The sequence below is a fragment of the Lontra canadensis genome, unplaced genomic scaffold, assembly GCF_010015895.1.
Source record: "Lontra canadensis isolate GAN:19392208 unplaced genomic scaffold, GSC_riverotter_1.0 scaffold31, whole genome shotgun sequence".
Classification (NCBI taxonomy): domain Eukaryota; kingdom Metazoa; phylum Chordata; class Mammalia; order Carnivora; family Mustelidae; genus Lontra; species Lontra canadensis.
The window spans coordinates 6,229,669-6,252,690 of NW_022631025.1; the positions used below are offsets into that span (position 1 = coordinate 6,229,669).

At 39.1% G+C, this 23,022-nt stretch overlaps 1 protein-coding gene across 5 annotated transcripts in view; it reads left to right on the forward strand.

Annotated features, from left to right (window-relative positions):
* The window catches only part of RFX3 (regulatory factor X3), a 281,939-nt gene that overhangs the window by 36,368 nt on the left and 222,549 nt on the right, over positions 1-23,022 (forward strand). For 3 of the 5 annotated variants that reach the window (XM_032866529.1, XM_032866533.1, XM_032866532.1), the window contains exon 1: positions 12,630-12,815. The exons of the other annotated variants lie outside the window; for them this stretch is intronic. In XM_032866529.1, the coding sequence (XP_032722420.1) occupies positions 12,782-12,815 (34 nt within the window). In that variant the 5' untranslated portion in view covers positions 12,630-12,781. Of the gene's footprint in view, positions 1-12,629; positions 12,816-23,022 lie in introns of those variants that run through there. 5 annotated transcript variants of the gene reach the window in all.

Sequence of the window (23,022 nt, forward strand, 5' to 3'; positions counted from 1 at the left end):
TAGTGTATTTAAAGAGAGTACCCGCTCTTCCAAATACCACCTCTATGGAAGTCTTACCAGAAATCTCTACCAGAAATCTCAAGCTGTTTGAGTTGTCTGTATTAAACAAGTGAATTTGATGTTTTTCCTTATTATTCAGTTTTCATGATTGAGGGTATCTGATATGGACGTTGATATCATACCTAATAATTGTGAAAGCTAGTATAGGCTTGGAGAAAAGAGTTTTTTGTATATTTTATGTATTTCTACAAGTGCTTACAAATAAGGTTTATTTAAAATAGCTCAGAGGACATTTAAAATAACTAATAGATGTATCAGTGGAGTCCTCTTGGAAAGTAGTGGGAGATGAACTGACCTTGAGTTATCTGGAGAAGCCGTGGAGAACAATTCTATATGCGTCTGTTCTTCCAACTTTTTTCTTTTTAATACAATTTTCGGACCTCCTTTTATTTTAGTAGCACTGGACCACTTTGTTGTCTGTGAAATAAGGAAGTTGCCTTGATAAGGGGGAGTGGTAGGGAAGGGAAAGTGATTTTACATATAACACAGCATATAAAACAGCGATCATACTGTATTTCACACTTGCACAGTAGATCACACCTGACAAGCTTGTTTTGTGTGTTTCCCATCTTATTTAGCTTTTCTCAGCTTGTCGTCATCATACAGGGTAGGGGTTGTCTCCCTGTTGAGGTTAAGGAAACTAGGACTGAGAGAGGTTAAGAAACACCTCTGAAGCTCAGAGCTGGTAGACAGAGATCTAGCGTGTGAGCCCAGGCCCTGTGACTCTTCCTCTGAGATTCTTATCCACTGTATGGGTAGTTTTCAAATTATATTTTACAACCAGAAAAGTTCTTCAGGAGCCACCCTTGGGGTTGTTGGTGGCCTGGAGAGCAGGTTCATTTGAAGATGGGGCCTCAGAGCCACTGCCCTCTCCTGCTTCCCTTTGTGCACGGACTCTAAGTTAGACTAGCGCACTCTGCCTCTTGCCTTGTTCTTACATCCTGCTGGAATCTGTGATCGAGGTTGTATCCCTCTTTTCATACTGGCGTTGGGAGTATAGAAACACGAATTAGGCTCTTGGCGTTTTCCTTGACTTCTCTTCCTCTTCCACCAATATTTACTGAATCAACATAGTATACAGGATACACTTTGACCGGGACCAATGATGATTGGTTTTAAAATAGTATAGTTTAAAAAATATAAAAATTTATAAAAACTAAAGTATGAGCTGTCCATATTAAATATATCTTGTCTTGGCCATAAAGTGACAGTAATAAGTGATATCATTTTTAATACAGTTTAAAATATTGAGTGTATTTCATGATCCCAAGTCTGGTAGTTAAGTACAGTAGTTCTTAAAAGTGATTTCCGTAAGTTCTTTGTGTGTATAGAGCCTTAAAAATTCTAGGGTAGAGCAGCATTGATAGTGGTAGTAATGCTAACAGGGTCAAAGTGTGGTTCCTTCATCATATAGAGTTCTAAAGTCTTCGATAATAATAGATTCCAAAGTATGTTTTCCCCTTACTCAAGTATGCATTTAAGCCTCATTGTATTGTAACAGTACAATATTACTTACTGTAATTACTTATTATAGAATTACTTATCTGCAAATAGAAGATAAATCCCCTCAGTGGTCCAGCTGAAACATCATGAAATTTAATAATGGTTAAAAGTTAATCACAGACATTCAAGATCAGAGTAATTGTCTGAACTCAAATCATAGCATTCTACAAATTGAATATGTGTCAACAGTTTTGTACTTTTAAAAATGAACATGACTCTGGAGTATTCTTTTTCTTAAACTTAGGTCATTGAACTTTTAGTTTAGAGTGCTAAACTGAACACTTTAAATTAATAATGTTCAATTATTTTCTCCATAGCTCATTATGGACACAGAACCATTTGGAGAGGCACTGGAAAGGGCAGCAAAATGGGCATTGGCAGGAGTGAGGAACGACTCCTGGAAGTTACATGTTTAGTTTAGAGAAAGAGGGGGAGAAACACCTTGAAATCTTTTTAAATTTATTTGTACTTGTCTTTATTTATTTATTTTTTGTTATAAACTTTTGGGTAAAAATAATAAAGCAGCAAAATGACAAGTACGTTAGAGAGAGCCTTAAATTACCTCCTTGAAAGTCCAACCTAAGTAGAATGAGCTTAAGTTATAGAAGGGGCAATTTTAATTTGTAAAGAAGACACTCCCTAAAAGGTCATTAAGTTCTGAAGTGGCAATAGAGGGACATTTGGGAGCTCATACCCCATAAAAATCTTTATGACCCAAATGGTTAGTTATTCAACTAAATAGATATTTTAGCCTTAAAATCTCTACCAACCTGAAAGTTCCTTGAGTATAATTGTGTTGCTTGTTGAAAACACAATGTAATATGTATATAAATATATTATTAAACTAAAGATGATGCTGGTAATTTATGGAGGTCTCTCTATTTTTTCAGAGACAAGATAAAATTGTAAGTACATTTTCAGTTTGGGATCATAGAAACAACTAAAATGCCCTTACTCTGAGAGAGAATATAAATCCCATATTATTATGTGCACTTAAAAAATATTTGATAGGAAAATATAAAGGAAGGGGCACCTGGGTGGCTCAGTTGTTAAGTGTCTGCCTTCGGCTCAGGTCATGATCCCAGGGTCCCTGCATCGGCGCCCTGCTCAGTGGGGGGTCTCCTTCTCCCTCTGCCTTAACCCCCTGCTTGTGTTCCCTCTCTCACTGTATCTCTCTCTGTCAAATAAATAAAATCCTAAAATAAAAAAGGAAAAAAAATACAAAGGAAGACAATAGTCAAGAAAATGAGAAAAAGTTCCATATCCTCTGACGAGGTGGTCTAGTGCAGATAGCCCGTGGGTTTTTGAGTTAGCCAAACCTGAGTTGGAATCATGGTTCACCCACTTAGCATTTCAATATTCTTATTAATATGAGGAGAATAACTGTTGCCTTGTAGACTGTGAAAATAGGGGTACGTGGGAAGTACACAGCCCGGCTTGGTACCAAGTAGTACTTGACAAATGATGGTTCTCTTCATTCTTCCTGTTCAGTCTTACAGTTTTTCTAGGAGTTTGGGTCAGGAAAGCCAATACAACAGGGAGGTGAGGAAGGGGCAAATTGAACTTTGGTCATTGGGGAGATAGGGTTCATTCAACATACTTTTCTCCCTGTACTATTTAACTTCTCAAATTTTGCTCCCCCCCTCCCCCCCCCCCCCCCCCCCTAAGGAGAAACCAGTTTTGGCCCTACCTGGAGCAGAATCTTTACTATCAGACCCACTTTTAGGAAGAAAACTGTTTAGAGTTATAAGTACGAAACCACATGTGAAGCAGAAGTTAAGTATCTTTAGATCTTAACTCCTGAAGAAACTCCTTGTTTTTGAAAGGAAGTTAATGTTTACTTAAGAGTTCATTATTGTCTTGCAGTTTATGGGCAGTAAACTGTCATTTTGTTTTACTTTAATTAGCGTAATTGTCTTAGGTTCCCTTCTGACCTGTGCTTACCCCTATCCTACCTCCTCCCACCCTGGTCTAACACAAGTCAGCTAAATCCCTTAGCTGGCTTGCAGGATCTTGTATCTCATTGAGTAACTAGTTAACATTTTGGAACAGTGACCAATATTAAGTGCTACCTCTGTGCCAGGCACTGGGATGAATAAGAACTTCATTGTCATGCTCTCTCTCCAAGGGAAGTAGGTACTGCAGATCCATGATCTCTTACATATGCTTCTGAAGTTCAAAGGCTCTGAAAATCACCAGTTTCCTGAAGTTTGGGGCAAAGCTAATGTAGCTGCAGGGCCTGAACCGGATGAGAGAAGGCTACCTCAGGGTCTTCATTTATCCCACAAATTGAACATTCATCTGTTTAGCTGCAGAAATGTCAGTGTGTATGATTGTATGACCAAAGTGTTGCCACCCTTGATGGGGTGTTCCGTATATACAGTATTACTTTCCAAAATTAAGAAAAAATTCTGAGACATGTGACATTTCTGGCTGGGGGCTTAGAACAGGAGGCTGTGAACCTGTTTCATTATGCCGTTTTGTAGAAGAGAATTCGGAAGATGTTGAGTAAATCGCCAAGGTTCGACGGTGTGTTACGATGTTAAGTCAGTTACTCAGGTGATGCATTGTAGAGCCAAATTTAAGTGCAGCAGTCTTACTCTTAAACCATGTGCTGTTTTGCTACTCATTTGCCAAGGCAGGATTGAGCTTGGTTGACACCTGTCTTGAGTTGACACAATTGCTCATCTTTGCTAACAGAGGAAAACGTGTATCTGTATATCCATGATGGAAGATAATCCTCTTATAATTTGTATTTGGGTGTGGACTATTATGGTTTTCTACATATTTGGGGTATAGATGTGTCTCATCATAGAATTTCCCTAAGTATAATGGAGCTCAGCCACAAAGGTCTGTCTCAGGTCAAGATAGAAAACTCTCTGGTTCCTCCTTGTCACTCCTTATTATTTTATTTTATTTGTATCTCACTTAGTGTTGGAAATTGCTTGTTTTGTCTGTACTCAAACACATAACTATTTAATGCCTGCTGTGTATTAGGCTAGAATATAACACTGAACAAGAAAATCATGGTCCCTCACCAGGGACACTGTTGCCCATGTAGATGGGGTAGTTCTTGTGGGGTGCCCTATGTTACAGCATACTTTAGCATCTGCGGACCCAAATGACATTATAACCTCGCCTCCTCCCCAATCACTGTGATGACCAAAATGGCTCCAAAGGTTTCCAAAGTTCACAGGTGGAGGACAGGGTAATGGTGGGTGATATTCAGACTCTCAGCCCTGAGGATAACAGCTGCCCACTTACCCATCTACTATCCAAGTTGAATAATTGATTTTAAGCATTTGTTTTTTGTAGGCTCCTAGCTTCATGCAAAGTAAACAGAACTGAGAGATCTACAAAGCAAATCACTAAACTGCTTACACTTCACAGTGGCCAAACTGAAAAGCAAGATTAGTTGTGGATAATCTTACCCATGGCTAATTGAGAATTCTCATTATACTGTGTAAATAATGAGGTTAAGTTAATAAGCAACCAAGTTAAAATACCACATGATGCTGGATTTCTTTGTCGAATCAAATCAGTCCAGGTCTTTACATCTGCAAGTTATTGCTCAGACGTATAATATAGCACACTGATGTTTGGCATATTTTATGGTACTTCAACATTCCTGCCTCACTGCCTTTTTTTAGTGATCCCTTTTTAAAAAAATATATTTTTATTAACATATAATGTATTATTTGTCCCAGGGGTATAGGTCTGTGAATCATCAGGCTAACACATTTCACAGCACTCACCATAGCACATACCCTCCTCAGTGTCCATAATCCAGCCACCCTCTTCCCTCCCCTGCCCCCCCCCCAGCAACCCTCAGTTTGTTTTGTGAGATTAAGAGTCTCTTATGGTTTGTCTCCTGTGACCTTTTAAAAAAAATTTCAGTAATAATTTGTGAGTGAAGACAATCCTGTGGAGGGCTTCTGATTTTTTAATTTGTCATTTGAAAGAGAAATAAATGTAAATTTTCATTCAGTATCCCTATCAATTGCTTTTAATCAGTATTTTATAGTAAAAGTAATAATGTTTGAAAGCCAACAGAACTCACGGTTATGATAGTTGAGATTATTTTAAATGGAAATTATTGTGTTATGAATTCAAAATTTATGCATGCTTAATGTCAAACATTCAGAAATCACAGAAAGGTACAGAGAGGAAAGTAAAAAAAAAATCAGCATTCTGTTCAACGATGACATCACATCTGCTCTTAAGATTACTGGCCTGTCTTAGGATTCATCTCCTAGTGCCTTGTTTCTCACTCTGAACTTCTGCTCACACGTGTGCACATCCTCTCCCTTCAACTACAAAAATATGTGCACTTCCTCTTAGAAACTGGATCATACAATTTGTGTTTTGTTTTTTTTTTTAACTTGGACACTCATTGACATTTTTTTCATGGTATATGAAAAGACGGTTTTAGTGCCATTGTATGAATGTGTTTAAACAATTCTCTAGCTAGCATTTAGGTGGTATCCTAGAGTTCAGTGTTACAATTAATTATTGTGTATACCTCTTTGTTCAACATTCAATTTCCTTTTATATATGAGTTGTTAGGAGTAGAATTACTGGGTAGAAGGCTGGGTATATCGTGCATGTTTTTTTGAACTACCAGATTGCTGTCTAGAAAGCTCATGCCATTTTATACTGTCAAGAATAGTGTTTTTGGTTTTTAAGAATAAGGATTTATTTATTTACTTGTTTGAGAGAGAGAGAGAGAGAGAGAGAGAGTGTGCATGTGTGTTGGGTGTGAGGGTGTGCACAGGGAAGGGGAGGGGCAGAGGGAGAGAGAGGAAGAGAATTCTAAGCAGACTCCACGCTGAGCATGGAGCCTGACCTCCCACCCTGAGGGGGTTGGGGGCTCGATCTTACAACTCTGTGATAATGACCAGAGCCAAAATCAAGAGTGAGATGCTTAACGGACTGAGCCACCCAGGTCCCCCAAGAATAGTGTTTTAATGTTTTTGTTTCTTTGCATGCTTTCTTACACTGGGTATGATTAATCTTTGTAATTTTTTTTTTTTTTTGTATTTTTGCCAATCCTATAGTTTTAAAAAAAGTCTCACTTGAATTTTTGTTCCTTTGATTATTAATGACAGAACTTTTGAAAAGTATATTTGCTAGTCATTTGTATTTTTTCTGTTCATTTCCATTGGTATTGTTAACCCATTTTCCTGTTGGTCATTGTCTTTTCTTTTTTTAAATTTCAAGATCTCTTCATAGTATAAGGATATGGGTTTTTATTTGTCATTCATACTGTCCGTATTTTGCCATTTAAAAACATTTGCTATTTTAAGGGGTTTGTTTTAGGGACGTTTTAGCTTGTATATGTATTTTTTTTTTTTTCATTTGGTACTCCCACATTATAACCCATAATGTCTCAGTATAGATGGATTAAAGATTAGATGTTTAAAAAAATGGAAGGTGCTTTTCAGATGGGAAACCATTGTGCAGATGAGGAAGGTGATAGATTGCTCATGTTAATTAGATAAGTTTGCTGTGATTACAGTTTCAGTAGCCATATATAAAAACAGAGATTGTGAGAGGGAGATACTTTGATATAGTTGGAAGACTCACTTTAAAGTCAGATAGCCCGACTTTGTTTTTAATTTGACAAGTATCTGTTATGAGCTTATCATACCTTAAATGTTCATAATGGATTTCCCGCATACTGGTTGTGTGACCCTGAGTAAGTCACTCAAAGTATTGAACTTCTGGACTCATTTTATTTATTTGTAAAAAGAGGGATGATACCTACCTTGTTGAATTATTGTAAGGGTTAGTTATGGTTTACCTAGCAACACCTGACATATAATTAGGCAACACTAAACCATAGTCAGTATTAATGTCATTATTTTTCATAGTAAGACAATACAGTGTAATAGCAGCCCACTATGATGTATACTATCATTGCTGTGGTAGTAATTTAGCATATGGGATAATTAACTATGATTATTATGATTTTACTAATAGGATGGAGCCTAGCTAGGTTGACTATACTTAGGATCCTATCAGATAAATAATATACTTACTTCATTTCTTGTCTTACTTGTCCTGTACGGTCTTACTATAGGATAGGCAGGGCTCATAAAATTTTTCATTTTATAATTGAGGAGCTGAGGCTTTGAGAGAATGATTGAGTTGTCCTAGGTCATGTGTCTTGTAAGTGATTAATTAGGTTTATATTTTCCTTCTACCCATAATTAAAATTCTTAGTGAACCCAGACTGACCCTCGGTGTGGGAAGGAACAGAAAATGGACTCTGCCTGTAAGTGCCCTGTTTACCTTCAGCTTAGCCATTTTGTGGTTTCTTGTGGTTGCTCCTCTTGCCGTCATCTGGACGTTGGCCTTAATGTGTTAGGTGTCAAGTGCATTGACGGCAGTTAGCAGTGAACCACACCTCTGGGCATTCACACGCTTGCAAAGTCCCTCCCTTTTCAGTCTGCACTGAACCTGTAGCTTACTTTAACCAGAAGAATATGACAGAATTAAAGCTTTTCCAGGTCTGGATGCAAGCCTTAAGAAGGCCATGGAGCTTTTGCGTTTGGGTTTTTGGGACACCTGACCCATCATGTGAGATACCTAGATACCTACCGTCTTAGACAGACTGTGGAAAAGAGGCTATGTGAAGAGAGAGAGGCCCAGAGAAGACACGGAGGGAAGAGAGAAGCCCAGTCCTGCTAGTCTTCTAGCTGAGCCCCGTTTCTACCTGCTGGCTGGAAGCGTTCTTGTGACTATCCAGAAGAACTGCCTCACTGAGCCCAGCCCTAATTGCAGAATTATGAGCAGATAAAGTGGCTGTTTTTTTGAGCAGTAGGTTTTGGGGTGGTTTCAGCAATAAGAAAAACAAAAGAAGGGGCACCCGGCTGGCTCTGCCAGTAGGGCGGGTGACTCTTTGACCTTGGGGTTGCAAGTTTGAGCCCCACGTCCGGTGTAGAGTACTTAAACATAAAATCTTAAAGAAAAGCAAAAGAATTATAAAAATGTTCTTGAAAATAACAATTGTGATGGTTTTGGACTTCCCCTGGCTTGCCAATAGCAGACAGTGTTAGAGATAATAGTGATAAATAACTTCCTTTCCAGAAGCTCCTCTTACTCTGTCTTAATGTCATGGGTCTGGCTGATAGTGAGTGATTCTCAGGTGAACCTGATTTCTGAGTGCTGAGTTCCTCCAGAGAAATCTCAGGAGATAAGGGTGCTTCCTTTGTTCAGGTGTCTGAGTCCTCTTTGCTATTACCTGTCCTACTCCCACTGTCCGTGGTGCTCTTGATCCTTGTCGGAACTGAACTGGGTTTGGCCTAGGTCAGCCAAGCAAGACAAGATGGAATAGCCTTTCTGCCTCCCTTGAACTTGTTCCTGTTCTCCAGAAAAGACTCAGGAGGCCTTTTGGGGCCGAGAGGGGCTAAGGCCAGTAGCCACCTTAATTTTGATCCTGCACACACTACTTACCTGGAGAGACGTCCTACAGGGAGGTGCCGCTCCTGCATGTATGGTTTCCTCTCACACGTCAGTCTGAGTGACTGAAGACTATCATTTTTTTAAATCCCCCCCCCTTTTTCTTTTTGGTTAAAATTTTTTTTATCTTACGTGAAAATAGGTGTAAAATAATGCAGAGCCTGATTGGCTTCCGGATTGGTGGAGTAAGGGCCTCCAAGCCCTTGCTGTCCCCCAACAACAACAAAAATATGGGCACAACCCCTAAAGTCAACTATTTCAGAATTCTGCCAGTTAGCTAAAGCCAGCGAATGAACTGAAAATCATCTGCCCGAGAGAAAAAAATATGGAAACGTGGAAGACAGTGAGTGGGATCTGTGATGTTTTAGCTCGTGTTTGCTTCCGTCCCTCCTCCTTGCCCATCAGACAGAGATCCGACCACTTCTGGAGACCCCTTGTAAGGGCCATCTCCGGAGCACAGTTACTATTTTGTCCAAACTTGAGGCTCCCTGGGAAAACTGTATTCTCAGAGAGTGGTTGGCTATTTGATTTGACTCAGAGCTCCGCTGAGTTGGGGGAAGGAAAAGCCCCCCAGGGCTTTGCTGAAACCACAGCTAGTGTTGGCAATGTCTCCACCGCTTGAGGCTTTTATTCAGTTGAGGCAAAGCAGAGCCTGGCTGGGAATTCAAAAGGAAATCCTGGAGGATTAGCCAACCGTACGGAACTCTGAAAAAATGCCACCGTGTTCCTGGATCTTTCTGAAAGGTTGCGCTATGTGCAAGGCTGTGCACGTTTCTAGGAAAGACCTGGGACAGTGGAGGGTCCTCTCTGATCTTGGGACTCTGGGGAAGCAGCAAGTGGAAGCTAGGACTGTCTTATTTGCTGCCCGTAGTCAGAAGGTGTGACTTCTCCCAAGGATGCCTTTGGCAAAGGGCGGAAGACATTCAGGCAAGGCATTTAAGGCAGTTTTCTGACTAACCAGTGGCTGACCATTAAATTATAATACAGATATAGGTGTGACTCCTAGGAAAATAGGATTAAAAATTAAAAAAAAAAAAAAAGAACTTAAAAAATCTAGCCAAAAACTCCTGGCCACACACACCTTAGGGGGTATAGAATCTGCAGAATTAGTTCATTAAAGAGCTAAACTAGCAGCACTGTAAAGAATAAGAACAACAAAACCAGTGATAAAAAAAAGAATCTGGGCAGGGAACATGTAGGTGGCTCAGTTGGTTAAGCGTCTGCCTTTGGCTCAGGTCATGATCCTGAGGTCCTGGGATCGAGCTCCGCATGGAGCTCCCTGCTCAGCAGGAGCCTTCCTCTCCCTCTGCCCCTCCTCCATGCTTGTGCTCTCTTTTCTTTCTGTCAAGTAAATAAAATCTTAAAAAAAAAAATCTTGGCAGAGCAGTGTGGAGGATTCTGGTACCAGAGTTGTTAAAATATCTGAAATGTCCAGTTTTTCATAAAAAATTATGAGACATTTAAGAAATGGGGAAGTGTTCCATATACACAAGAAGAAAAAAAAAACCCAGCCATTAGAAAAAAGTCCCTTTGGAGCCCAAATATGGACTTCAGAGACACATACTTTCAGCTATTATAAATATGTTAAAAGAACTAAATGAAACCATGTCTGAAGAATTAGAGGAATGTATGAGAATGGTATCTTGCCAAAAAGTCTTATCAGTAAACCTAGAAATTACTTAAACAGAACCATATAGAAATTCTGGAGTTTAAAAGTATGATAACGGAAATCAAAAATTCCCTAGAGAAGTTCAAGAGCAGATATGAGTTGGCAGAAGACTTAGTCACCTTAAAGGTAGCTCAATAAAGATTATCTAGTGTGGGGACTAGAATGGGAATAAAAATAAATAGAGCTCCAGGAGACCTGTGGGTCCCCATCGAGGGTACCAATGTATGCATAATGGGAGGCCCAGAAGGAGGAGAACAAAAGAAAGAGGCAGGAAGAATATATAAAGAAATAATGGCAGAAAACTTTCCAAACTTGCTGAAAAATACTAATCTGCACATTAAAGAAATTCCATAGACTCCAAACCCAAAGTGATCCACACTTAGATGCATCAAAGTCCCGTTTACAAAAGTGGAGGACAGAGAAATCTTGAAAGCACCAACAGAAAAGTAAGTTGTCATGAAAGGGGGATCCTCAGTAAGATGAGTGGCTGACTTCTTACCAGAAACCATGGAGGCTAGAAGACATTTTCAAAGTGCAGAAAGAAAAAAGACTCTCCATTAGGAATTCTGTATCCAGTTAAATTCTATTTGAAAGGTGGCGGGAGAAAAATGAAGACATTAAACCAAACCAACCACCACCACCAACAAAAACAACAAATCGAATCAAACAAAACAACAACCTGAAGAATTTCTAGTGTTGGCAGACCTGCCCTACAAGAAATATTAAGGGAAGTTCTGCTTCAGGTTGAGATGAAAGAACAGACAGTAAACTAGAAAGGACTAGACAGTAAACTGTCATCCACGTGAAGAAGTAAGGAGCACGGATGAAGGTAACTACATAGTTACTACGAAAAACATACATAGGAAAGTACACAAATGCGTTTGTCTTTATAATTTTTTCTCCTGTTTTAAAAGATAACTGCATATGGCAATAATAGTAAAACTATACTGATGGGCTTATAATGTATAAAGAGGTAGTTTGCTTGGAAATAATAATAAAAAGGAAGGGAAAAAATGGATGTCAGAGGAAAGTTTTTAATTATTACTAAAATGAAGTTAGTGTTAATCCAGATTAGAATGTTTTAAGTTAAAATGATCCTTGTTTAAAAAAAAAAAAAAATCCTTGTATTTTCCAGGGCAACCACCAAGAAAATAACTCAAAAAGGGTAGGGAAAGAAAGGACAAGGCAATGCAACAGGCACCCCAGAAGATATTTGTTTAACACCAAAGTAGGCAGGAATTGAGAGATCAGTTTCCTGAGCTCCAATATACTCTTGTAGAATAGAAGTTATGAAGTAACATCCATGTTAAATAATGTATTCATGTAATTTTTAAGGAAGTGTTATCAACGGAGTGTTTCCGTTCATGGATCCTTTCATGGGGCTTGATTTTGTGATACCACCAGACATTTACCAATAGATTTTTAAAATATGGTATAAGGAAAATGCACCAAAGTGAAGCCAGTGTGATTCTGTTAACCCTTGGTTCTGCAGTTGTAGCTTTGTTTCCCTGGAGATGAAACAGTAGCCTATGGAAATGAGAGATACTCTTTATTTTGTTACTGAAAGCTTGGGTATGGAAAATTGAGTCCTTTTCCTTCCTCTAAATGCAGAAAAGAAAAGATGAGCAAAGCACTCTGGAGAGCAGAGTAGATGCTGGGAAAAATGCATCTGGAGATAAATGCACATAGGAAAGTGCTGTTAAATGGAGAAATGTTCTGGGCAGAATATTTCAGAAGTCTTGAGAGGTATTTCTATCTGCATTTTCTATGTTTTTGTTGATGCTGTTCTCCATTGGTGCTCAGTTCTGTGGAGATCCAATGTCATCACAAGAATTGTTCATTGCAGTGTAGAGCTGCCACAATGATAATATATTACATATGCTTCAGAAAATTAAAACCGATATTTAGCTTTATGATATGAAGACAGTTTAATTATATCAAACAATACTTGTAATTTCCTTATTATAGGAGAAGTGATGAAATTGTATTTTCTTACTGCTGATTTAAACAATCATTTAAAAATGAAATTCTCAATCTGTTCTCAGTCCTAGCACAGTTGAAGAATATAGCACAGTTGCATCTGTAATGATGGCTCACTCAACTGGGAACATCTCTCTGGGTGAGAATAAGTAATATTTTTAAAGGCCTCCAAGTAATTCCGATGTGGCATACCTCTTTTCCATTACAAATAACACATTTAAGTCATAGATCCCTCGAATCTTACAGAAACTAGTGTTATTAAGAGATTACAATGATTAAAATGGAATCTGCTCTTGTGAGACTCTCTTGTTCTCTTAAGCAAGTTATAGTGAATATTTCAAGTACTTTTTTTCTTAGTACCTTTTTGGAGACATTTTTATTCCTAGTTTTTAAAAATCATAGTAACTTTTTAGGTGTGCAGTTCATTAGTGTTAACTATATGCCCATTGTTGTACAATGGACCGTGAGAATTTTTCATCTTATAAAACTGAAACTCTAGGCCCACTGAAGAGTACCTCCCCTCCTTCTGAGTACCTTCCCCTCACTTCTGATACCACCATTCTACTTTGTTTCTTTGAGTCTGACAACTTGAGATATCTCATTTAAGTGGAATCATACAGTGTTTGTTTTTTTTTGGTTTTTGTTTTTTTGTTTTTGGTGACTGTCTTGTTTCACTTAGCATAATGTCCTCAGGGTTTATCCATGTTGTAGCATTTGACAGGATTTTTTTCTTTTTTAAGAGTGTATAGTGTTTCATTGTATGTGTATCCCGCATATTCTTTATCCATTCTTCCACTGATGGGCATTTAGGTTGCCTGACCTTTTGGCTATCATGAATAATGCTGCAATTACACAGGGTCGCAAGTATCTCTTTGAGATCCTGTTTCCAGCTTTCTTGGATCTATATCCAGAAGTGGGATTGCTTGATCATATATATGCTAAGTCTGTTTTTAATTTTTTGAGGAACCTCCCTTTTGTTTTTCAGTGGCTACACCAGTTTACATTCCTACAGTGTACAAGCATTTCAGTTTCTCCATATCCTAGCTAACACTTGTTATTTTCTGTTTTTGTATCTTTTCTTTTCTTCTCTTCTCTTCTCTTCTCTTCTCTTCTCTTCTCTTTTCTTTTCTTTTCTTTTCTCTTTTCCCTCCCTCTTTCCTTCCCTCCCTCCCGCCCTTCCTTCCTTCCTCTTTAACAGTGGCTATTCTAGTCATTCCTAGGTCCTTCCTGCTGGTCCTCTTTAATTCTGGAATTCATAGGATACCACATGAACATATTACTACCTTATAAGACAAACTTAAGCTGCTATTTTTTTTTTTTTTTTCTGATTTCTAAGAAGATAGACTTGCTTAGACTTGCTTTAAAGGCAAGTTTTAGGGACTACTGTCACTGGACTGGCTCTGCTCTTGTTTCCGAGAAGTCCATAAGTGTTCCATGTGTAGACGCATGACCTTGGTGTGTAACTAATGTGCTTCTTTGACTCTTTCTGAACATTGGTTGTCTCCATTTCACTTGCCCTGCTGCATCTGCTTGTGAATCTTTCTGTCATCCATTCTCCACAGATTTCTTGCCCAAGTGGAGTTGTATTGCCAAAAGCTTTGCTTCAGTGCTGGTAGACCAGCTACCTTCCAGGGCCCTATATTTGATGATCCTGTCTAGACAATTAATAGTAAGTACAGATTATAGATGATGTCTTTGGTAATGTTCAAGGTAACAGTTATTAATGCTTGTAGTCTGTCTAGTCTTCACAGCTGTGTAAGTGTGAGCATTTTATGTTTCACAGACATTTACATTGATTGGGTCCCCAGTGTTGTTTCTAACCTGCCTTTGATTCTGCCAAAGATTATACTGTGTTGTTGTAAGACTGGGGGAAAACACACTGAATTTGGGGGCAGATCTGTATTCAAGTCTTGACATGTCCACTTGACCGAATTACACCTTCGGATATGTTTCTTTTCTTCTCTGAGTCAGAAGTCCTATCTGGAATTGGATTGTTTTACTTAACCTTTCATTTTAAAGGTGTTAATATTAGGGGCACCTGGGTGGCTCGGTGGGTTGGGGCCTCTGCCTTCGGCTCGGGTCGTGGTTTCAGAGTCCTGAGATCGAGCCCCGCGTCGGGCTCTCTGCTCGGCGGGGAGCCTGCTTCCCTTCCTCTCTCTCTGCCTGCCTCTCTGCCGGCTTGTGGTCTCTGTCTGTCAAATAAATAAATAAAATAAAATTAAAAAAAAAAACAACTTCTAAAGGTGTTAATATTAAAAATAAAACCACCAGTTATTTTACTAGCAAAAATGGGTTTATTCAGGAATAGCAGAGACTTGCAGTCTAGGAGGTACAAGATATGGTAAAACCATTGGCAAGTCCGGGGAACAAAGGGGAGATATGTTCTTTTATGGAGGAAAGGGTCAATTTGGAGGGCTTAATCAACAAAAAGCCCTTTGTAGTAAACTGGGAGTTGGAGGTATGGTGGCTTCTCATTGGCTGGGTGAATGTCTCTCATTGGCTCCACTGTTGCCAGGGAAGGAAGAAGCCTTCCTCCTTCTGGAATAGGAAAGTAGTGTGCCTGCAAGGTTATGATCTCTTCCTACTGAATTTGCAACTGAAGAGGAGGGGTAGGGCCTGAGAGCTGCCCCTGCTGACTCCCAACTCCATTCTAAATGAGGTTTCCTCTTATTAATGTTCACAAAGGATTCATTGATATTTTGAGCTTGTGATTTTAGGAAGTCTTCACCAAGGAGGCTATCCTGTTAGAATTTCCCCTCTTACAGTGAAGGTGAAAGCATTTTCATACTCCTGTGGTACTTAAATGACCCATAGCTGACAGATGTCTTCTCACTTTGATTTTCAGTTTGCCCATTAATTGAAAATGTCATTTAAAACCGTAGGTTCTAAAAAAAAAAGAGAGAGAGATGCATACATCTCATTAACATTTCTGTTTTAACTTAAAACTTATAAACTGTCCTTTGATTAGGACCAGGCCTTTCCCTGTAGCATAGGTTTGCTGATTGGAACAAGTCTTTCATTAATCAGAGTTCATAACAAATCCTTTCCAGTTTACATGTTGTTACTTTAATGCTTTAAATTTCAGAGAACTGAAAAGCAGTGGTTCTCACTGTGGTTCCCAGACCAGCAGCATCACATGGGAATTTCTTAGCCTGCAGATTCCTTGGTTTCACTCTATACCTGTGGAAAAAGAAACTAAGGGAGTGGTGCTAAGTCATCTCTTTTCACAAGGCCTCCACACTAAAGTTTGAGAACCACCAATCTATATTTCAGATTTCCCCCATTTTTGTTTCTTTTACCAATTTTAACAGCAATGTTTGTAGGGACTTGCATTTAAGTTTTTCCTAAGCTTCTGATTTCGTTTTTGAGGATAGAATCCTGTTCATTTTTACTCTCATAGCCGATCTAATATTTTAATTAGATTATCTAATTGCACTAACAATAAAACTTCCCTAATGAGGTTTTGGAACAAATACTGCTGGTGTTAGGAGTGCACACAGCTCAACTCTCGGGAGCAGAACTATGGGGGCACTCCGGAGAGTAGTGGGTAGGCTGTGAGCTTTCAGCATGTCCTGCGCATCTTCACCATCACTGGAGAGGAAGTGGAGAGCGTGGTTTCATTCAGCAAGCTGGGGAAATGAAGGTCGGTCAAGAGAGCTTCTCGTATATATTTTTCCATACAGGCTTATAGCTTTCTCTGTTCTGTCTATCTTTATAGCCATTAACGCAGTGTGCATGTTTTACGCTTGTTGGTTTGTAAGTAGTTCATAGGGAATATGTGTGCCTGTTACTGTTGACACCAAATAGGAAACTGCATAGCAGCTAGTACATGAGTTGAAAACAGGCAGGTATGTTCTTTGCTAGCCTGACCCATACAGCTTTTGGTCCAGCTTAGGGTGCCTACTTTGATTATCGGGAAACCAGCCACATGTGGGAATAAGTCAGTTCAACACGTCATGATGGCCATTTGTACCAAAGCGCAAGGGAAGCATTTGCCCACACGGAGATAGGTTAAGGGGTTGCATAATTTCATCTGGAATCCGACCTGCTGAAAGGAAAACATTGGTCTTTGGTAGCATTCTGGATGGAGCTTTGATTGAGCTGCTTTTTCAAATCTATGTGTAAATCATTGGCTCATCTCAGAAAGGGGCAGGGTCCAAATAGCCTGTCTACGCGGACTCTGGGTCATCTTGTTGCTGCAGTGGTTGGTCATAGTATGGCGACAAGACATCAATAGAAGACTGCCTGATGCAAAGAAAATAACTGTTATGTAACAACATCCGGTGACCAGTCCCACCGAAGGTGTTAGGATACGGAATTGTTGTTGGTTTGGGTTCGTTGTTCAGTGACACAGCAGTCTAGTTGTTCCACCGAGAAAGTAGTAGTTGCTATAAACTTGGTTTTTAAAAAGTAATGAATGTTGCTTAAATGCTTAAGGTAGGGTGAAGTCTTTGCTCGCATTAGGCTCTCAATCCACATATTTGATATGCAGAGCATAAATTACGGGTCTGCATTTAAATTCCACTTTGCTGTCCAGAGAAGCGTTTATAAAAGTAATGAAAATTGTGGTTTCATGCAAAACTGAAGAAAAATGAGAAGATACAATTACACAGAAAACAGTTATTGAATAACTTTTGAATGGTAACTGAAAGCTAATAATATATATGTTAAATTATGTTACCATTATATAACATTCCTTGATAGTGTTGTTATCTAGATTCTATGGATGAGAAAAATGGATTTAGAAACCTGATGATTTGCCCAAGGTTATTTGACTGGTGGTTGGTGGAGCTGGGATTTGAACTGTGGTCCGTCTAAGACTAAGGCCCAGGCTTTTAAATACTACTTTACATCTTAATATCTGGTAACTTTAATATTCCTGTCCTGATTTTAAAAACTTCTCTCTTCCTGTCAATTCCAGAGATAACATTCAATAACTTGACAACAGTGACCTTTCTAAACAAATAAAGAGTGTTACAGAACCAGATGGCCCAAGATTATATTTTATTTTTCTGGCTCAAAATAAATTGCTTGCTCTAAGACTGATAAAATCCAAAAAAGACCCTCTGTGTCCTAGGACTTCATCAGGCCACATGGCCAGCCAGTGCCCTTTATCCTGAGCCAGTCACAAGTACAGAGCCTTATGTCTTTATACTCTAATTTAGATTAGGGCCTAATGAAAGGGCAAGAAGCAGCTTTGCTAAATGAGATCATTCTGGCCTTCAGTAATGGCAGTGCGTTAGGGTAGAGAGATTCTGAGGATTTAAAGACAGGCATACCACTCTCTATCTTATTAAGTGGATGTCCACCAAAAGAAACCTGATTTCTAATTTAACAAGCTCCCAAATTAGGCTTTCTTTAAGTAGGATTTTTCTAGTAATTAGAAGTCTTAATCTTGATCATTCAAAACGTGGGTGGGATCTTTTTGAAAATGTAAGACAAATATGTTAGAAAATGAAAATTCTATACTGGACACGTAAGTTACTGTATCACACATAAACAGTGCCTTCACGAGCTCAGTTACACGCCATGAAGTTCAGGTTTAGACAGACCAGGTCACACAGGGTGGGCATGGAAAGGTTTCGGGGATACATTTCAAAGCTCCAACAGTAACAAACTGTGGACTCGGAGTCAGGAGGCCCGTGTTTTAGTCTTGCCTTCGCCATGCTCCATAAGGATCCTTGACCAAGTGATTTAAGTTCTCTGGGTCTGTTTTTCTCCCTTGTAGAAGGAGGCCAGAATTGTATCACCTGCCTTATTTCATTACAGGGTTGTTCTGAGAACCAGATGAGGGAGCACATCACAGAGTCATGGTGACGTTCAAGTAAATGCCGTGGTTGTAGTGGCATCTAGTACATGATGGCAGCCGTCCTGACCTGTGAGCAGGATGGATCTGCATTTGGCACTGTTCTGTGATTGACCAGTTTGTTGATTTCAGGAACTATAATTTGAACAGATTTCAGAAAACTAGAAAAGATACAGCCAGAGGCTTCGTATCTGTTCCCAACGATCTTAGCAAGATAAATAACCCAAAGAATATTAGAATGTTAGTGCTAGAAGGACCCCTGAAGGTTGTCTATCTTACCCTCCTTATTTTAAGACAGAGGGTACCCTCCTAATCATATTTTTGTCATTTCTGCCATGTTTATGAGCATACAGAGTAACACTGTCACCAGCATGGTTAATTGTAAAGGGTGTCAACTGTGTCTCAATCTTGATAGATACAAATTTCTGAAAATGTAAAGCCAGACGAAAAAGTTATGCTTGGAGGCAGTATCATGTTGTGAAAAGAGCCTGGGCTTTGGTGTCAAAAGCTGGGATGGAATCTTGATTCTGTCACTTACGAGTTTTGGGACAGTGGGAAACGTACTTACTGTTTGGTGCGGAGTACCTACTTCACTCTACCTCTTCACCTACCATGCAGGCTACATCTGTACCGTAACCATTTTCACAGGTGATTCTTGGGGTCTGAGATGAGTTGCCTTTTTATATTATTTATACTAACGGTTCTTGACCTTTTCTCCCCATCTCCAACAAACAGTGATTCCTTAAGATTGCAGGGAGAGGTTGTGGCAAACCAGAATCGTAGAGTTGTGAGTCAGGTGTAGTTAGAAAAGGCTTCCTTTTGATGCTAGTTTAGGGAGTTACATAGGGAGCTGTTATTTTTTTTTTTTTTTAAGATTTTATTTATTTATTTGACAGGCAGAGATCACAAGCAGGCAGAGAGGCAGGCAGAGGGTGGGGGGGAAGCAGCTCCCCGCTGAGCAGAGAGCCCGATGCGGGGCTCGATCCCAGGACCCTGGGATCATGACCTGAGCCGAAGGCAGAGGCTTTAACCCACTGAGCCACCCAGGCGCCCCTGGAGCTGTTATTTTTAAAACTATAATTGTGTTGGGCCATTTGTCAAATTTTTGTCTTACATGATTGAGTTTCAATTTGTCTGTGTTGCTTTTGCTTATATTAGGGGTTACATGTGTTTAGAATGCATTAGAAAGCTAAATGGGCAGTTTTTTCAATGTGAGATCATGAAATACTACTACGTAGACTCTCCTGAGAAGGTCTCTTCTAAAAAAAATAACAAAATAATATTTTATCACTGAAAACTCATTAAGAGCAAACATGATGGGTATTTACAATTCCTAATCAAGAATAATGACCTTTGTGTACTTTTAAGAGCACAATGTTAAGAGATTATTCCATAGTTTATGTATTGATGATAATAGGTTTGCTTTTCTTGGACTTATTAAGAATATTCTTTGAATTCTTCTTTGATATCCTGGAAGTATACAAGTTGATCCTTAAATCTGGAAAATGAAAATTCAAAACCAACTACTTATTACTTCTAGATTCTTATGGGACTGGACCAGAGAAAGAAAGCTCGGTAAATAAAGAAAATAATATACAAACCAGAAGCCCATGATTCAGTGTGAATTTTCTGTGACTTATCAGCATTTTAGCTGTGGACGTGTTTCTCTTTCTCTCTATTGTTAATTAAATAAATGGACAGAATTTCTTCCTTGATCATCTGTGACATAATTTCATTGTAACCAGTAGTCTGTGGGCTTTCATGAAGTTGAATTTTCTTAATTATGAATTTTTACGGAGAGGCTTTACGTTTATATAAATTTGGGCTATACTTATTAGAGAATGGGTATTGCAGTTTTTTGAGATAGTAAATTGGTTGTGAAAAGGGATACCAAAGTGTAGCTTTACATTTTTTCCACTCGTTTTTACATTGTCCCTCAGAATGTTTAGCGTTTTGTCATGAAATTATGTTTTTGTGCAAAAAAGAAAACAATCGGACGAAAATACGAGAAATGTTTTCAGTTGTCCAAGGCTAATGTTGATTTAAATAGGTCTGGGTCTTCATGGTTGACAGCTACAGATAATTAGCTCTTTCTTCCTTAACAAAGAAAGCAAATGGAGCTGCAAGACATTCATTGCCTTTTCTGTCATCGTAATAATAATGTATGTATTTAACTTCTGCAGTTCCTTAAATTGATTTAGTGCTAAGCTGCCTACATTACGTGTAGCAGGAGTGACAGGTGAAAGCTGCGGCACGTATTTGCGGGGCCGACTGGAGCAGTGATTGACAGCAGAGTTCCTCTCTACAAGAACTGGCAGTGTTTGGAGCTCACGAAGGGCCAGATACGTAATTCTTAAACTTGTACAGCAGATTCACCAAATGAATTTTAAAAAGCGGTTGCCGCTCAGTGTATTTGAGCGTTTACGTTCTCAGCTCTGGGTCGGGGGCACCGACAGAATTTCACCTGACTGCTGGAGAGGAGGGGATTCCGTTTAAGCATGTTCATATTTGTAATTTAAGATCGATACTTCCAAACTGGAGACCAGGTTCCAACTTTGTACCCAGTAGCTGAAAATTTTGAGCTGTGACTGATTTACCTGATTTGAAGAAGCCAAGTGATACATCTGTTGGAAGGAGGCTTGCTTTAAAGACTGTAAATCGAGGTGTCCTTAAGTGAAAATATCCATTTTCACATCTCTGGAGTTTCATCTCTGGAAAGGTTTTCCTGTAGGGCTTGATGGTTCCCTTTGGTCAGAGTGGCTGAGTGTAATCATCTTTCAGAAGTGCTCCAAGTGCTCTGCATTTCCTTTGTTCCTGTGACCCATGCCCAGAAGCTGGGATTGAAAAGGGTCTTGGTGACTGCTGTTGAAAAATGCTCTGTGATGAGCTCCGAATGCTTTTTTGTTTTGGTGACACCTCGTTCTGTGTCTCTGGGGTGGAAGGGAAGCTCTATGTGTCCGTGTACATTGGCAGCCTCTACTGGCCATTGCAAAGAGCAGCACTGACCTCTGTGTTTTTCACCCGAGCCTGGATAGGATTTTATTTGGGCTCACCTCTCCCTTCCTTGGTCCCGATCCTCTTTGTTATCCCTTTTTAAGGACTACTTTATCTGTTGAATATTGATTTATAGCTGTTAAAGAGCTACTAGCCCAATGTTCTTGTCAATTAACTAATACCTTAGATGAATTTGTTAGAATCTTGGGAGAAGTTGAAAATGTAACCTTGCCCTGAGAAATAGTTTCCATGTAAGAGGTAAGCTAGATTTCTTCTTTTAATAAATTTTAAAATACTTTCTTAGTTGCATACCTTTGGGCATTCACTTGTGATTGCCACGTAACCTCGATCCCCTAAAAGCCAGCCTTGACTCAATGATAGATTTAATTAAAGAGATACTTATTAATTCTCTAGATTTAGGTGTACCAACTATCTTAGAGGTTTCTAGAAAATAGGAATAAGCTCTAATTGGGTTTTATGAATATAGGTACCTTTGGGGGTTGGTGGAGGGTCTAGATTTTTTAAGTATACACAATTTAAAATATCTGTAAATAAAATACCCAGTGGCAGTAAGCCCTGGGTTATTTTGGTTTAAGGGTTTGAGACTCATAATATATTTGTTTGGGCACCATTTGACCACAGTAGCTAATTTCCACCACAAAACAGATGCATTTGTTGACATTTCAATTTTATCAGTTGCTCTACTGGTCTCTTAGTTATCTGTGAGTCTCTTGGCATTGTCAAACAAGAAATGTAGCTGAATCTTTTTGTATAGTCCCATGAATGATGACTCTCATTCCTTTTGTTTCCACTGCTCCGGGATTATTATAGGACAATACTGCTACTGCTCCTTGTTTCCACGTTCGTTGCCTTCTAATTCAACCCATATAGCATGAGCATATGTTTTTCACCAAAACATTGCTTTTATCAAATTGCATTTTTATTTATTTTATTTTATTAAGTGGGCTCTGTGCCCAATGTGGGGCTCAAACTCACAACCCTGAGATTGAGTTGCACGCTCTACTGACTGAGCCAGCCAGGTGCCCCCCAATCACACTTAAAAAAAAAAAAAAAGATTTATTGTTTTCTTGAGTGGAGGAGCTGAGTGGTATAGAGGATAGAAAAAGAAAAGAACAGTGGGCTATTTTTGCCCTGGTTCTGGCTGTATGACCTTAAGCACAAAAATATACCTTCCTGGACCTCTGTTTCTCCATTCTGTAAAATCATTTGTTGTGAAAATTGGTTGAGATAATGAATGTGAAATTGCCATTACTTGTACTACTACAGGGTAAAAAGATCAAATTCCTAAATCTAGAATTTCTTTCCTAACAGCTCCATTTCTGTACTATGCCTGCCATATAATAGGTGTTCTTGGATAATTGAATCCTATCTTTTCCCAGCCTTATCTTGTACTTCTCTCTAATCTTCCAATTCAGGTAAGTAGTCTCTACTTTCTCGCTGAAAATGTTGTTCACAGCCCAATCTCTCTGTCTCAACCTCGTTCATTTTTTCAAACTCTTTGTTCAGGAATGGTCAAGTCTCTCAT